This window comes from Candoia aspera, chromosome 6 (assembly GCF_035149785.1).
Source record: "Candoia aspera isolate rCanAsp1 chromosome 6, rCanAsp1.hap2, whole genome shotgun sequence".
Taxonomy (NCBI): Eukaryota; Metazoa; Chordata; class Lepidosauria; order Squamata; family Boidae; genus Candoia; species Candoia aspera.
In genome coordinates, this window is record NC_086158.1 from 45,872,847 (window position 1) to 45,887,912 (window position 15,066).

The 15,066-nt window shown below is 40.7% G+C and overlaps 1 protein-coding gene across 2 annotated transcripts in view; it reads right to left on the reverse strand.

The window, feature by feature from the left end:
• ABCC2 (ATP binding cassette subfamily C member 2) overlaps positions 1-15,066 on the reverse strand; it is a 39,137-nt gene that overhangs the window by 18,446 nt on the left and 5,625 nt on the right. Inside the window, exons 3-17 of one of the 2 annotated variants that reach the window (XM_063306972.1) lie at positions 13,967-14,113; positions 13,069-13,203; positions 12,626-12,748; positions 12,288-12,343; positions 11,659-11,890; positions 11,270-11,436; positions 9,508-9,685; positions 8,783-9,037; positions 6,202-6,267; positions 5,307-5,444; positions 3,528-3,674; positions 2,332-2,416; positions 1,771-1,837; positions 1,415-1,541; positions 785-961 (exon numbers count right to left, since the gene is read on the reverse strand). In XM_063306972.1, the coding sequence (XP_063163042.1) occupies positions 785-961; positions 1,415-1,541; positions 1,771-1,837; positions 2,332-2,416; positions 3,528-3,674; positions 5,307-5,444; positions 6,202-6,267; positions 8,783-9,037; positions 9,508-9,685; positions 11,270-11,436; positions 11,659-11,890; positions 12,288-12,343; positions 12,626-12,748; positions 13,069-13,203; positions 13,967-14,113 (2,100 nt within the window). Of the gene's footprint in view, positions 1-784; positions 962-1,414; positions 1,542-1,770; positions 1,838-2,331; positions 2,417-3,527; positions 3,675-5,306; positions 5,445-6,201; positions 6,268-8,782; positions 9,038-9,507; positions 9,686-11,269; positions 11,446-11,658; positions 11,891-12,287; positions 12,344-12,625; positions 12,749-13,068; positions 13,204-13,966; positions 14,114-15,066 lie in introns of both variants that reach the window. The other variant, XM_063306971.1, reaches the window with a different exon arrangement.

Here is a 15,066-nt window from a genome sequence, read left to right on the forward strand (position 1 = left end):
TACATCTTCTTCTATATTCCATCTTAAGATTGTGGCTAAATAAATGAAACGGGATAGATCTACAGATGACAAACTCCATCAGAACTGAAGTTCAACAGATCTGGAAGGCTGAGGTACTTCCTTCCTTCTTCCTTTGCTTACTGTATAGTTTGATAAAAGCTTACATACTATTTTATGACCTCTGACTTGCCAAATGAAGGTATTGCTCTGATATACTGTAGATTTCGGAGGCTTATACAGTCCCTCTCTTTTAATATTTCAGATTTCTCACTAATTTGAACGGCTAGGAAGTAGGACTAAACATAAAAAATAGGAACACAACTATTTCTAATTCTCATGGGAATAAAAAGAAAACAATCCAGAGAAGCAGGGTCATTTATAACAGCTTAGTGATTCCTAATTTGGATCCAAATACTGCTTCAGGAAAAACAGAAGCAGAGTTGAACCAGAATGTCAGTAAAAACCAGAAAGTCAGATCTATGCATGTCCTCTCAGAACTAAACATCACTGTTCTTCTCCCAGGGATGCTAGAACACAGCATTTGTATAAGCAGATGGCAAGGAAAAGTTGGAAACTATGGTTGACAAGCTAGTAACTGTCTCCCTGTTGCTGAACAGCCTTTTAATTGCTACTTCTTACCTCTTGTAATAAGAAAGACTGGTTAAGGCATGAACATAATTTTCCTGATAAATTTGGCAGACATTACATTTTATTGAACTGACACACTGGCTCTATCTCATCTACCCCTCACTGCTTCTTTGACCACTGAGCTCATAGTCGGTACCTTCTCTCCAATCTCAGTTAGGTCTCCTCCTGGAAGCAGTTGTAGGTCTGGAAGCAAAGCACAGGCCTCTAGGACTTGTTGATATCGAGCTTCATCAAGGGGTGACCCAAAAAGGATGTTGTCTTTCAAAGTGGCATTTTGTATCCATGCTTGCTGAGGCACATAGGCCATAGAGCCCTGAAGGAGAAAAAAAATCCAACTACTTAAGATAATAGCTGAAAAGAACTATTATCTTAAGTCAGTGATCTGGATCAAGGAGGAGTGTAGGGAAAAGCAAATGATATCCATGGAGGAGAGGACTTAAGTCTGGCCCACATATGTGGCAGAGTAGCATGTTTAAAGCAATCAGGTGACAGATTGGACTGGATCACTTCAGACTGCAAGCAGCAAATCACATTTTTGAAGGCTCAGCTATGTGGAAAATCTCTGTGAGGGAATAAGCTGGCATATAACTATTTCCCTGGTAGAACTATTCCTTTATTTACTGGGAATGGAGTGGGATGTTTTATTCTTTTTTTTTAAACAGAGGTGAACTTCAGAACAGTGGCCTCACTTCAGGATGCTACTGCTTTGTTCTATTTATTACATAGTCTATACTTGAATATAGGAAAAAGGCTTTTCCTCTATCACCTGAATATTGATGTGTCCCTTGATGTTCTCCATCTCACCCAACATGGCAGATATCAGTGAGGATTTTCCTGATCCCACAGACCCCACTACAGCTACGAGGTTTCCATGTGGAATTTCCAAGTTGATGCTGTAGAGAAGAGTGCCATATAAACAGATGAGAAGTAATGCCTGGAGGCAGTTTAAAAAATGGTTGTTGTCAGTCCCTAAAGAGAATGGTCTCCAATGAAGCAGTGCCAGATGTCCTCCAAGAACAAGGGAATTTGTTTATTTTTCCTTGCCCAACTTTTCATTGTCACTGAATAAAAAGGACCCCCATTCCACCCACAACACAACTGGTGCTGCTCATGGTGACTCACTCTTTCACAGTGGCATCAAAATCCTGTTCCCAGGCAAAAGAGGCCTCATGGAATTTCACAGCACAACCTGGAAGAGAAAGAAAGGGAAGCATCAACATTAAAGGCAGAGTAGGAACTGCTCAGGGACGCGGTGGCTCTGCGGGTTAAACCGCTGAGCTGTTGAGCTTGCCGATCGGAAGGTCGGCGGCTCGAATCCGCGTGACGGGGTGAGCTCCCGTTGCTAGTCCCAGCTCCTGCTCACCTAGCAGTTCAAAAACATGCAAATGTGAGTAGATTAATAGGTACCGCTTCGGCGGGAAGGTAACAGCGTTCCGTGTAGTCATGCTGGCCACATGACCACGGAGGGGTCTACGGACAACGCCGGCTCAGCGGCTTAGAAACGGAGATGAGCACCACCCCCTAGAGTCGGATACAACTGGACTTTACGTCAAGGGAAACCTTTACCTTTACCTAGGAACTGCTCAGCCCAGTTAGTACACAGGCATACCTGTCTTCTTGCACATTTTCTCCAGAACTCTGCCTGCTCTGATCACCCAAGCCTGAACCCTAAACTTAATTTACCAGGGATGGGGTTATGCCATATAGCTGAAGTGTTCAGGTCTTCACTACTCAGGTACCGTTCTAGCCGCTCAGCAGATACTTTCATCTGTAAAATTTAAAGGCAAAGTCAGGCATGGCAGCCCCAGAGCCACCAGGCAGGATTGTTGGATAGTTCTTAGAATCCCAGTAAAGCACAACATCAGTGTTTGTCCTGGATCTTACTTTGAACATTTGTTATGGTTCCAATCAATTACAGGTTGCTGGATGTAGAACCCACCATTAAAATTTTCTACAATGGCTCTAATTTAAAGTCACACTGGACTACTGCAGGAAATTAAAATGTTGACTCCCAGACAGTGATAGTGCTAATAAGGCTTCAAAGGAAACTTTAGATATTCAGCAGTCACCAGAGTATCTGCTGAAATCTGGAGCTGGCTTTAAGGCAAGGAACTACTTGATAGCATTTAATGTTTATTTTATTTTATTTATTAAACGAATTTATATGGCCGCCCAACTCACACACTATGACTCCAGGCAGCTTACAGAATGAAAATCCACAATACCCATCAACCCCCCACCCGCCACAGCAGCTACAAACACAATCAAATCAGTCACTTGATCGGCTGCATATCAACCCAGGGTCCTCAGGGCCTTCCAGAAAAGTATCAAGGTGGGGGCCAATCTTTTCTCCAAGGGCATATTCCATAAGGAGGGAGCCACCACAGAGAAGGCCCTTTTTCGTGGTCCAATTGGATGTACTTCCCTCACAGATGGGACCCACAACAAGCCCTGCCTCCCTGCTCTGGTGGGCTGGGTAGATGTAACTGGGGAAAGGCGGTCCTTCACATAACCAGGCTCCAAGACATATAGGACTTTAAAGGTGATAACCAGCACCTTGAATTGGACCTGGAAGCAAATCAGCAACCCATGCAGCTCCCACAAGAGGTGACACATGCACAAATCTAGACTTGTGCAAAACTATGCAGGCCTTTATTTAATTTTTATTTGATTTATTTATTTAACATGTTCCAAATCTGATTGAGGAACATCAATCATACAGATGACTGAACTTAAATTTGTAACATCTCACCCCCTCCACACGTTCTAATGGAACTACTTTGCTAATGGTACAAAATAAATTTGGGAAAGAGCTCAGCACTAATTCTGTAAGTCAGGCTCTTTCTCCCCTGATATATATTCCTTGTAAGGCTTCTCACCTGCACCAAGGAGGACAGTGTCAGTGGAAACATGCTAAGTGGGAAGCGCAGGATATTGAAGAGTGCTATAGAAGTAAAGGCCTTCTGTGCATCCAAGATGTTGTTCTCATCCACCATCACATATACGGCAAAGGTAGCTACAGAGACCTAGGAGTTAAAGAGGCAAGTGGTGATATGTACAGCAAGAGAAGTGAAAAAGGGGAATTAAAAATGGTTGAGTTGGGGTGATTCAGCATCCAAGCATCAGAGTTTGGAGAAATGCCTACCTAGGAAAGAATGCAAGCTAGAAAGAGATTTAGAATATGAGGGAGAGATTCTGCCAAGCAAATTTTTCTACTTTTTCCCCCATACAAAGATCTGTTCTGCTCTGGGTTTTTTTTTTAATTGCACAAATATCTGAACTCAATTGGTGGGCATTTCTAATAAATACGTTTTTGTACATACTTTTCTTAGTGTGCACATTACTTGCAAACAAATCTTTCCATAGGAAATGCCTATTCATATATTTCTATAATACATGTATTAGGATATTTAGACTTTTCTGCAACATACTGTATATTTATGCATATGTTGATTTATTCTATGCATTTTGGTACCTAGCTTTTATGCTGTAAACTGCATTGCAGAATTCAGGAAAGTACACGTTTCAGTATGTGCATATGTTCTGAGTCATCCTATATATTCAGTAGATCCAAACAGGAATATTTATTTAAACATCTTAATGAAGAATTTTCCCATCCATCTCTGATTTTGTGCCATGAGGATTATCCTTCTACACCAAATATATCAAGCCTCACCAGCAATAAAACCTAAAATGGCTTCTTTCTCTAATCCATGCTTAAACATATAGATATTGTTGGTCATTAAAAATGATTGCAAATAAAGTTATGAAGTTATTTAGTGTTCTTCTCTAAAACAACTACAAATTAATCCTTTGCTAATTACTTCCACATAGTTATAACTAAGCTAGATACAACAGAAAAATAATTATTTCTGAAAATGATCAGCCTGTTTTTATAGGCTTAACTCAAAAGAAATGCGTCAACTGTACAGCTATAACTGGCAGTCTACTCCTGCTTGCGTTTTAGACTCTTTAGTCTAAATCAGCCTTTCTCAATCTGGCTCTCCAGCTGCCTATCAAACTCATTATTTATAGCTAGCATTGGCTTGAGAATATATTTTATTCATTTTTATTATGTTTATATGAAACTCCATTCATGTCTGATTCCAGTGCTGACAGGGGTAGCTAGAGTACAACAAATATGGGAAGCTTGAACTGAGTAATCTCTAAAATGACTTCAGCTGTGCTGCTTTCTGAGTCAGACATACAGCTAACCTTCAGTCCTTGAGCCTTCCTTTTTTTTGTAGCTAGGATGCTCATGGACTTGCACTGAGTACATCCAGCTTCTGCAGTCTTCAATCCAAGCACATAATGTAGTGTTTTGTTTTAAGCCAATGTTTTAACTCAAGACAGGCATCTTCATAGTTTTGCCTTGCTCTAAATCACCAAGACTTTGGCCATCCATCTTAATTAAAATTAGCCAAGCCATAGGCCAGCCTTCCCTAACCTGCTGCCCTCCAGATGTGTTCAGACCAGAACCCAGAATGTCAAGGCCATGTGGGAAATTGCTAAGTTGCTGCAGGGCTCATCCTCACTAATATCTATCAGTATGATCAGAATCATACTGAGAGATATTCCAAAATTTCTATTTGTGTCTGCCATTTCATTTACTTGCTTGCCTGTTCTTAATGCCCCTCCCATTCCCTGGATTGTCTTACTAGAAAAGGTGCACAGGCGAAGATGAAAATGGCAACTGATTGTAGATGGAAAAAATGCAGCAGCCCCTTCAGTTCCCAGGCCCGGATCTTTTGAACTTGCTTCTGAAATGAGGGCTCCCAAGCAAAGAGCTTCAGGATCTGAAAGATATTAATCAAATATGGGGCTCAGTCATCTAGAGGTCTCCAACAATTCAAAACAAACGGGATGGCTTCATTCCACGCTGTTTCCAATTTTAAGGTGGGCAACACCCAGCCCATTGGACCAATATGTACATTGATAACACTCAAAGGAAACATAGATGCTATCACACGTTTGCTTCAGCATGGCATCTAAGAGAGACTTTAGGTAAATCACAACTGCCACATAACTTGCCTGTCTAAGCTGAGACAGACAATTCACAAATCTTAAGACACTTTTTTGTGGCCCCTGGAACCCCCCTAACTGCAAATCAGTACTGTGGTTTTCTGCTGTTTTAGGCAGAACACACACACACAAAAGTTGTTCAAGCCTTGAAACAGACTTAAAACATTTTCAAATTCCCCAATATCCCAATCCTAAAAACCCCACCCCGTCCACTGCAGCCTCAGATCACCCGTCCCAAATATACAGAGGAATAAAAAACCTATGATCTCTGGCCTTCAGAAGGTTGTCCACTCTGATTTACACCATGACTGGAAAAATCTACAATCTTGGGCCTACTGTGGCTTTAGGCTTATTTTTATTTTGAGCTCCACCACTTTTGCCTTTGGCCCTATCCAGTGATGGTTACAGACCAGACAGCAAGTGAGGAAATGTGTACCCCAACAGGAAAAAGAATCCTAGTCTAACCCCTATTCTGATCAATGCAAGATATAGCAATAACACCTCATTGATGGCAACCAGCTTATTGCTCACCTTGATGCCATTAAGAATTTCATTCATTATTTTCATGCGTTCATCCTTGTTCTTCATGTTTTTCACCTGATAAAATAAATGAAGTACATATCAGAGCCAAGAACAGAATCATATAAAATATTGCGACATATGAGGACACCTTCACTGGTTGATTAGTCTTGTTTTGCCTTAGACCAGCAGTTCTTAAACTATTTGGCCCAATTATTCCTTTTCCCAGTCTCAGAAAAAAAAAACCCAAAACCTCAGACTTTGATGTTTTACACAAGCATCTCAGCAGTGGCAGTCCCAAACTAAATCCTTGACTCACAAACAAGCAATTACAAATGCTCCATTATCCCCAGGATAGGCCCAAATTACCACCAGTTTAACAACCACTGCGTTAGACAATCAAAGGGATTTGCTGCTATTTCTGAAAGGAAAATGAGGGACTGTAGCTTTGTCCTACGGAGCATATTGCATAGCAATGGTTCTGGGGGCAGCAACTTCCAAAGGCATTATACTGTAATTCCAACTGTGCTGGTTGAAAATGATGCAAATAGTAGGGTTACACATGTTGACAGTAACAGGTTCTGGATGATTATTCATTTCCTATACTTTTTATCATCTAACTTGGCCTTTCTCAAGCAGGAGCCTTTAGATATGTTGGGACTACAACTCTTTGTTATTTCCAGCCAGGCACTGGGTGAGACCAATACAGGGGGGGAATTGTCATTAACATGTCAATTGTATACTGATGCCATATATCTATGGCATATACCAATGGCACTCACCACTAATTTTGCCTTTGTTTAAAAAAAAAAAGCACAATTTTTGTTCTAACAAAATTTCATATAAGACAAATAACATTAGTATAATAGTATTAAGACTTTAAAACAGTTACAGAAAAACAATTTTTAAAACCTGCACTGTTAACTAACAGCATTATTTCAGGGACAGTGAAAAGGCTTGCTTTATTTCTCCTTTTCAGTAAAAGTAAGTGGGATTTTCATAAGAAAAATGCTGATCAGGGCCCATGCTGGAAGAGGAGATTGACTCCAGCTTCTTCTGTTTCAGTTAAATGATTTGTGGAAGAAGCAGAGAAACTTCATAGGCGGTGGGATGGGATGCAAAGCAAGGAATGTTATGCTGCTGTCTGCCCACAGGTAAAAGTTTTGACTCTTATCCAAATTGATTCCAGTAAAAACTGAACTGCCTATCAGTTAATTGTGAATTAGAATTGTAAACTGAGGGTGACCAGTTCAGTCAAACTTAATATCCAGGCAGAGAAGAAATTAGGAAACTAACTAGGCAAGAGGAGAAATTACAGATTTCTACCTCACCCCTCTGTCCCACAAATAAAAATGATTATTTTATCATGGGATAATAAAAACGAAGATGCAGCAGCAGATATGGCCTAGAATCACTGAAATGGAAGAGGCCACTTAGTTCAGTGAGTCAACCCACCCACCCCCGCTCAGAGCAAAATCCACATTAAAGCATCCCAAACAAAATGGGTGCCTAGCTTCCTCTTGAACACATCCAATGAAGGAAAGCCCATCACTTCGCTTGGCAATTGATTCCACTATCAAATTGCTCTTTGGGGAAGTTTTTTCTAACATTCAATTGAAATCTACTTTTCTGTATAGTTTAATTAATCATCTGCTAGTTTGATAAACATTGCATCCACTTTATCATCCAAATTAATGAAAATATTGAAGAATAGAGGACTTATCCTTATAGCACCCTATGTGATACATCTTTCCAATCTGATGAAGAGATATTGGTGTTTGAGCATGATTTTTCTAGCCAATTCACTAAATTGTCATGACATCCATCTCACACTTAACTAGTCTGCAAATCAGCATGTCATGGGGTACTTTGTGAAATGTACTGCTGATGTCAAGTTACAGCAATCCCTCAATCTATTCAAGAAATGAGATATAATTAGTCTGGCAAATAAATTCTAAATAAAGTTAAGTTCTAAATAAATCCATGTTGAGTTCTGGTAATTACCATATTATTTCCAAGATGTTTACAAATAATCTCTTTGTGACCTATTCTATACTCTTCCTAGATATTGATTTCTCCAGGATTTCTGAAACAATTCAGCCAGACATCAACTGGTACCTTCAATATCCTAGGATGCAATCTGCCCTTATTTTGGGGACTACCTCCATAAGATTCAAAGTCTAGAGTGAAGGGAGGAAGATTCTGAAATTTCAACCAGGATCTGGATTTGCAGTGCTGCCTCCAGGAACTGGAAGGTTCCCAGGAAATACAGCCTCTATAACTCTTCTCCTTCTTATCAGCACTGCTGCCAACTTTGCTGGTTTCCCCACACACCCCCCTTTCAGGGCTACCATCTGCTTACTTCCAGTTGAAAAGCCAAGGAACACGTAAACAGTTGCATTTACTGCTCCTCCTTCAGACTAGCATTGTTTTCTGAGCCAGAAAGCTGAATAAGCAAACTGCAGTGATGAAAAGGAAGAGCTTCCCTGGGAGGCATTTCTCGGATGGGCCCTGGTGAAACATGGGCCCTTGGCAAATTCCAAATTATAGTGACCCTTCATGACAGCATCTGAAAAAGCAAACCTGTACTTACCTGAATAACCCTGGACTTAGCAACCAGCACACCATTTATGGGGATAAGTAGCACCATCACACCAATCCCAGCAAGCACAGAGGGTCCCAGCTCAGCCCATAGAAAGACAAGAGATAGAATAATCTGCAGCGGAGATGACCACAGTTGATGCATATAGACTGTGAAATCCATGAAGCGCTGGGCATCTACTGACATCAGATTCACTGTCTCGCCCACTGTTGATTCCTTCCGTGTAACATTGGAGACCATAAGTGCCTGAGGGCAAAATCAATAATTAATAGACAATGCAGGGACCATGAGAAACCAGGGCGCACAGCATTTACTCTGGAGGCAAAGACATTTTGAAACAGAATGTTGTTCAAATGCATTAATCTGCATCCTGATGCTTTCCAAATTGCTTTGATCAAAACTCTTACCATCCCTAACCAGACAAGTCATTGGCCAGGAGAGCTGGGAATGAAGGGAAATTGAAGCATAAAACATTTGAAAGTTACAAGGTTGGAGGAGGCTATTTTAATGTATGAGATGGGAACATATTTTACTCAGCCGATCTCAAAGTAGACTGGCAAGTCAGAATAAAGAGCCACAAGCAGCAGTTCTACAGCAGTGCGGAACAAACCCAGCTTTCTACACACAGACCCAATGAGAAGGAAGCATCCTATTAGCAGAGATTGGCCAGCATTAGGAAAATCAACCACCACCACCAATTCAAGAACCCAGCTGACCTTTTTGTAGATGGCAGCCATAAGGGAAGTGCGTAAATTCATTCCAAGTTCAAAACACAGCTGGAAATACTGCTGCAGGCAGAAAGACTTCACCAATGCAGTCACAAAAAGCAGCACTGCAAACACATAGCCCTGCCAAAGGTAGGCCTTTGGATCAGATACAAAGTTGATCATCAGCCTGTGAGAAAAGATAACCTGAGCATCACCCCAAATGCCATACACTTCCAGAGATCACATTCCAAGAATGCTTCCTACTGACTCTACGCCAGCTTTGTCCTTCATGGAGTCCTCAATCAGGCTTGTGCAGGGCAAGCAATGAGCATCCCACATAGAACTGCATCAAGGAAGGTTTTGGGTTAAATGGCCCACAAGACTCCTTCATCTCTGATTCTACACTATATATTCCATGGTGCTCAGAAACAGACTCCATTAAGCTCAGAGGGACCTCCTTACAAATTAGCTAATACAGGAAACAGTTTAAAGATTAACCCATTAATGCTGAAAATCATACAGGAACCAATTTAATTTCTTCTGGGAACATGGTCTATTACCAAAGGTGGCTAGCCTTTTAGTGACTGAGGCCACACCCTCAGTAGGTGTTGCGAGGTGATGACTCAAAGTGGGTCAGATTACATCACTTACATGGATGAAGGTGCAATTTTTATTTTTTATTTTTCTGAGATTTAAAGAGGTTGGGTTGTTTCTTTGTTTTCTAAACTTTGTTAAGCCTATGTTTCCTGACTCAGAATGGTGAGAAATCAGGCCCCTACATACAGAAACCCTGACACCAAAATTCAGGAACACAGAGAGGTTTCTAGGAAGAGAGGGAGAGTAGGCAGGTGAGTCATGCTGGTAGGGCCCACAAGGAGCCCTATGGCCTTGGGTTGCTTACCCAAAACATTCCCTACAAATAATTAATATGGGATTGCTGCATTATAAAACTTGGGACAAACTTGTTTTCAAATTCCAACCATAGATAAGCAACATACTGAGAAATAATCACTTACTTACAAAGCTATCCTAGAACACATTTTAAAGCAGGAATGTGTCCAAATTATTTGTTTTGTAGGCTTAAAGTCTGTAACAGGCATTGGCAACTTTTTAATGGCTGAAAGTTGCAGTTAATTGGGGGCTGAAGGCTGTGAAATGGATTGGGTCAAGTTTTGTTTTATCTCCTTTTCATACCTATAGTGTGTGTATTTCAGGGCTTACCCCATAGTTTTCATGTGTTTTCTACATCACGGTAGGAGAAATTGTGCTATTAGGTTTTCAGCAGTCATGGCAAAGGGGGGACTCTGAGGGCACTAAAAAGGAGACTGAAGGGCTACAAGGTTGCCCCTCCTTGCCACCTACTGGCAGAACTATTTAACATATGATGAATACATGACAATTCACCTCCTAGGTGGAAAGGGAATATTGGATATGAGCTTGGTGGCTTGGGGTAGTATTAGAAAGAGCTAGTCAGCATATCACATACTTTAGCAAAAATACTGGAAAAAGCAGAAGAGACATCGTAGAATAACACTTAGTCTTTGTCTAATGAATTTGACAATAGTAAGATAATGGCAACATAAAGATATGCCTTAAAAACTATGGAAATATTTAAGGTATTTTATTTTCTAATTTTTATCTACCTTCTTTAGCAGTATTTGACACAATAATCTTACACCACAACTTTGTTAGTGCCATCCCAGTAATCTTCAGTCTCCATTCATCCATGGGATCAGTGAGGCTTAAAATAAAATCTGTAATAAGGACTTACTTCACCAGTTGTGGATTCACAAACTCCAGAAGATCATGTACCACCTTCAGTGCCACAGATTTCAGAAGGTTTCCAGCATAGGTTTGAATCATAGCAACAATTAACCAGTGCTTAACAGAGTTGTCTTTGGATTCTCCGGTGATCACCATTTTCTTGTGCTTTTTCTCCTTCTCTTCCTAAGTTCCAAGCAAAATTTGGTATCAAGCACCTACCTACTCCAGTCCCCCAGCCAGACCACCCATGCAGAACCAATCTTATTGTCACCAGGCCCTCTAAAACTGAGATACAGCAAATAGTACAAAATTTCATGTGCTAGATTTCTCCCACTTCCATCACTGCTGTTTTTCAGAAGTACAATGTAAGACTTCCCACAGAGTAGTAATATTTACCAGAACTAACGCATCTTGAATCTGGGCCTTGCTCAAGCCATTTGTGAGGTCAGTGGCTGCTAAATGCAGTTTCCTCTTCCGATGCCAGATCTCCAGTTCTCGCTGAGCCTTTCTGACTCCAGCCTTCATATTTTTCTCAAATGTGCTAAAAACCTGCTGTGTCTTATCTGAATCCCTCATGTCCCAGAGGTCATCAATCTCTAATGGTTTCTGATATCCTTTTACCACCATTCTGAAAGATATAGCAAATTCTGTGACTGTAAAATCCAGCCTTTGCAGATCTTGCTTACTCTGCATAGCTTTAGCAAGCAACTATGAGGCACAAGGGATGTCAGTCCTAAGCAATAATAAGAATCTTCCCTATTTTCCATCTTGCTAAAGTTCTGCATCCACATCCCCACCATGATCATACAACTGATAAGAGGTTTGAGAAATACTGTATTGTTCTCCACTCTTCACCACAGTCACTACGTAGCTGATCAATGGCAGCATCCATACTCACCCCCTTGTCTCTGCAACCATGGGTAACACTGTAATGACATGAACTGCCCAGTGCCTCAGATCAAAACACACACCCAGGCCTATTGTTGCTGTCCATCTCATGTCTTTTTCCAAGCAGAGCTGCATACCTGTTATACCAATGGAAAGTGATGGAACTCAGGAAGGAGGCTGTGATCTCTGGGTTCTGTGAAGTAAGGGAGGCAGAACTCTCAAGGTTAAACATTCAGGGAACAAAGTGATGCAGACTGATTTTCCAAAGAAGAACTTCAAAGTCACTTCCACCCTGCAATGCATCAGGTGGGTTATATGGCAAACTGCAATTAAGGCTCCAGTAGAACTGGAGGAGAAATGATTTCTATTCTCCTGGAAGCTGCATCAAAGCAGGTATCCTCTGTAGAATTTCCATGACTATTCCCCACCTTGACAATTACTCTGCAAATTGAAACATTTGACTAATGTTGCTCACTTTCTTTGCAGCTTCCTTCATTTCAGGGGCAATGTCAGAAATAACCGAAATAGACAGTAAGAGGAGTTGAAGCCCATAGGACACAAGGAGGAAGCTGAAATGTGGAACATCTGTAATGGAGCCCTGCAAGAGAGGAAAGCAAATGGGAATTATGTGTGGAAGTGCCAAAAAAGGAAACTGCCTTGCATCTTTCCTGGTAACTAGAGAACTTGGAAAAACACAAGTTGGGCCTTTTTTTCACACAGATGTTATTTCCCCAATCTCTACCCCTGCAGCATCTGTGCATGTGATGGGATAAGCTACAGTTGATAGATGGATAGCTGAACTGATTGTGACTACTAATTTTATTCACTTGCAGTGGAAACATGGCTAAAGGAAAAACTGCTGCCAAAGAGGCTTTATTGCCCCATTTTTCTTTCTCTCTCTTTACCTGTGCTTCTCACCTGCACTGCTTGTCGGACAAGAGTCTGGAGCTGAAACACACCACAGATCAAAGAAAAGATGAGGAAAAGGAAAAGAATCCCTGAATCTCTGCACACAGTGAAGCGACGGCTATCATGGATCAGCAAAAGAAGGATCTGCAGTGTAGAGAAAAGCAGGAAGATTATCAGTCTAAATTGACTTAAGCCCTTCAGTAGAAAGAAATGCCCCATAAACTCAGGAGCTTGTTAATGTAGAGCAGGTTGAAGATTAACTTTCTTGGGCCACCAAACACACTCCATTGAGACAAGCTCAGCAGTACAATGCCTAATTAGTAGCATTTAACAGAAATTGCAAGGAGGGTGAAGCAAAGGGCAGACTTGATGAAGTTAATGATGAAGGGAGAATAAGCTTTGCCCCCATTATTCTGTTTCCTTTTAAATATATTCAGGGCAAACCCCAAAGCTGTTATTTGATCTACAGGTGAAAATATAAAAGTAGCATCTTCAAGGGCAAGTGAAACCTTATTTATGCGTTCTTAATCAGAGGTGTCTTTTTATTAAATATCGTAAAGGAAAATGACCAGACCCAGAAAACTGATTGAGAATTTCAAATGCAATACTTTGGGGAAAAGTGTTTGACTCTTCCTCCCCTGCCCTTTCCTCTAATGCAGTCTTGTCTAATGTCATGCCATTAAATGTGCTGGATCAAAACTTCCATCATGATACAAATGACCACACTGGGGAACATTGGCCTAATGAAAATCCACTCCCAAAACTTTTAATGAGTACAAGTCTAAGACAATGGAAATAGACTGGGGCTGAATTTGTCAGTCTGGAGTTGGCAACTTGGGGAGAAAACTAAATAAAGAACGCTTTTGTCCTCACAGAGAGTAAAGGTTTGGCAAGAAGTGACTCTCACCCAAGTGATGGAATAGAGTACAGGATTTGTGTACTGGACAGCAGGTCTTCCATTACTAAAGGTCGAGTACTGCAGCTTCCCTGAGTCTTCAACAATGATGAAAACCACTTCAGTTAATGCAGTAAGTAAGAGCAGCAGAGTCAGCACCTGATTAAAGGAAAAGAGTGACACAAATTACTACTCATTAATGATTGCTGCCCATTAGGTTGCAAAGGAACAAGTTTTCAAAAAGTTTACAAAGCATCAAAGAGAGGAAGTTGCTACATAAAAGCAAACTTAAAGATTGCTGTGTGTTGAGCTTGGTTCTTGGTGACTACCACAGGCATGTTCAGATAGCTGACAACAAAACAGCTTTGTATTGCAATTGCCTTTTTCTATATTTTTTTTAAAAAACTTCCCAGTCTAACCTACAGTCCTGAGAATTCACGGTGGTCCAAGAAATCCAATACTAACCAGGTCCAACCCTATGTAGCTTTTCTGAGATTAGTCAAAAATCTGCTAACTGCAACCAAAACTGGACAGCTAGTACAAACCAGAAAGTATATTACGGCCCACTGGTTTTTCCAGCAGTACCTCAATGTGTCTTGTCCACTGGAGAGTTAATTAGCTTATTTGTATAACATGTTCTATAATTGCTCCGACAAAAACTCCAACTTGTATCTTCAGATGCATGAGAGTAAGTTCACCAACATCCTCAACAGTCTTATCTACTGACTATATAGATAGAGATGCTGGGCAGTAAAAGCTCAATATGACACCTGGTTGGTGAAAACTAACACAAGACTTGGTGTGTCTATACATCAAACTAAGCCACAATGTGATTTTGTCTGGTTTTGCTTAATGTTGCATGAAGCCAGCCAATTAGGCTTTAGTCAGTCAGTCAGTCTGTTTTGTTCCAACTATAAGTCATGACTAACAATACAAATTCTAGGTAAGATGGTAGTCAAACGTAATTAAAATGAAAGTTAAACAGCCTAATACAGCAGCTGTGTAAATATTTATTTATTTCTATTTAGGCACCACCCTACTTCAAACTGACTCTGAGCAACTCACAATATATTAAACCACAATATATTAAACCATAAAAACCCAACAACAAA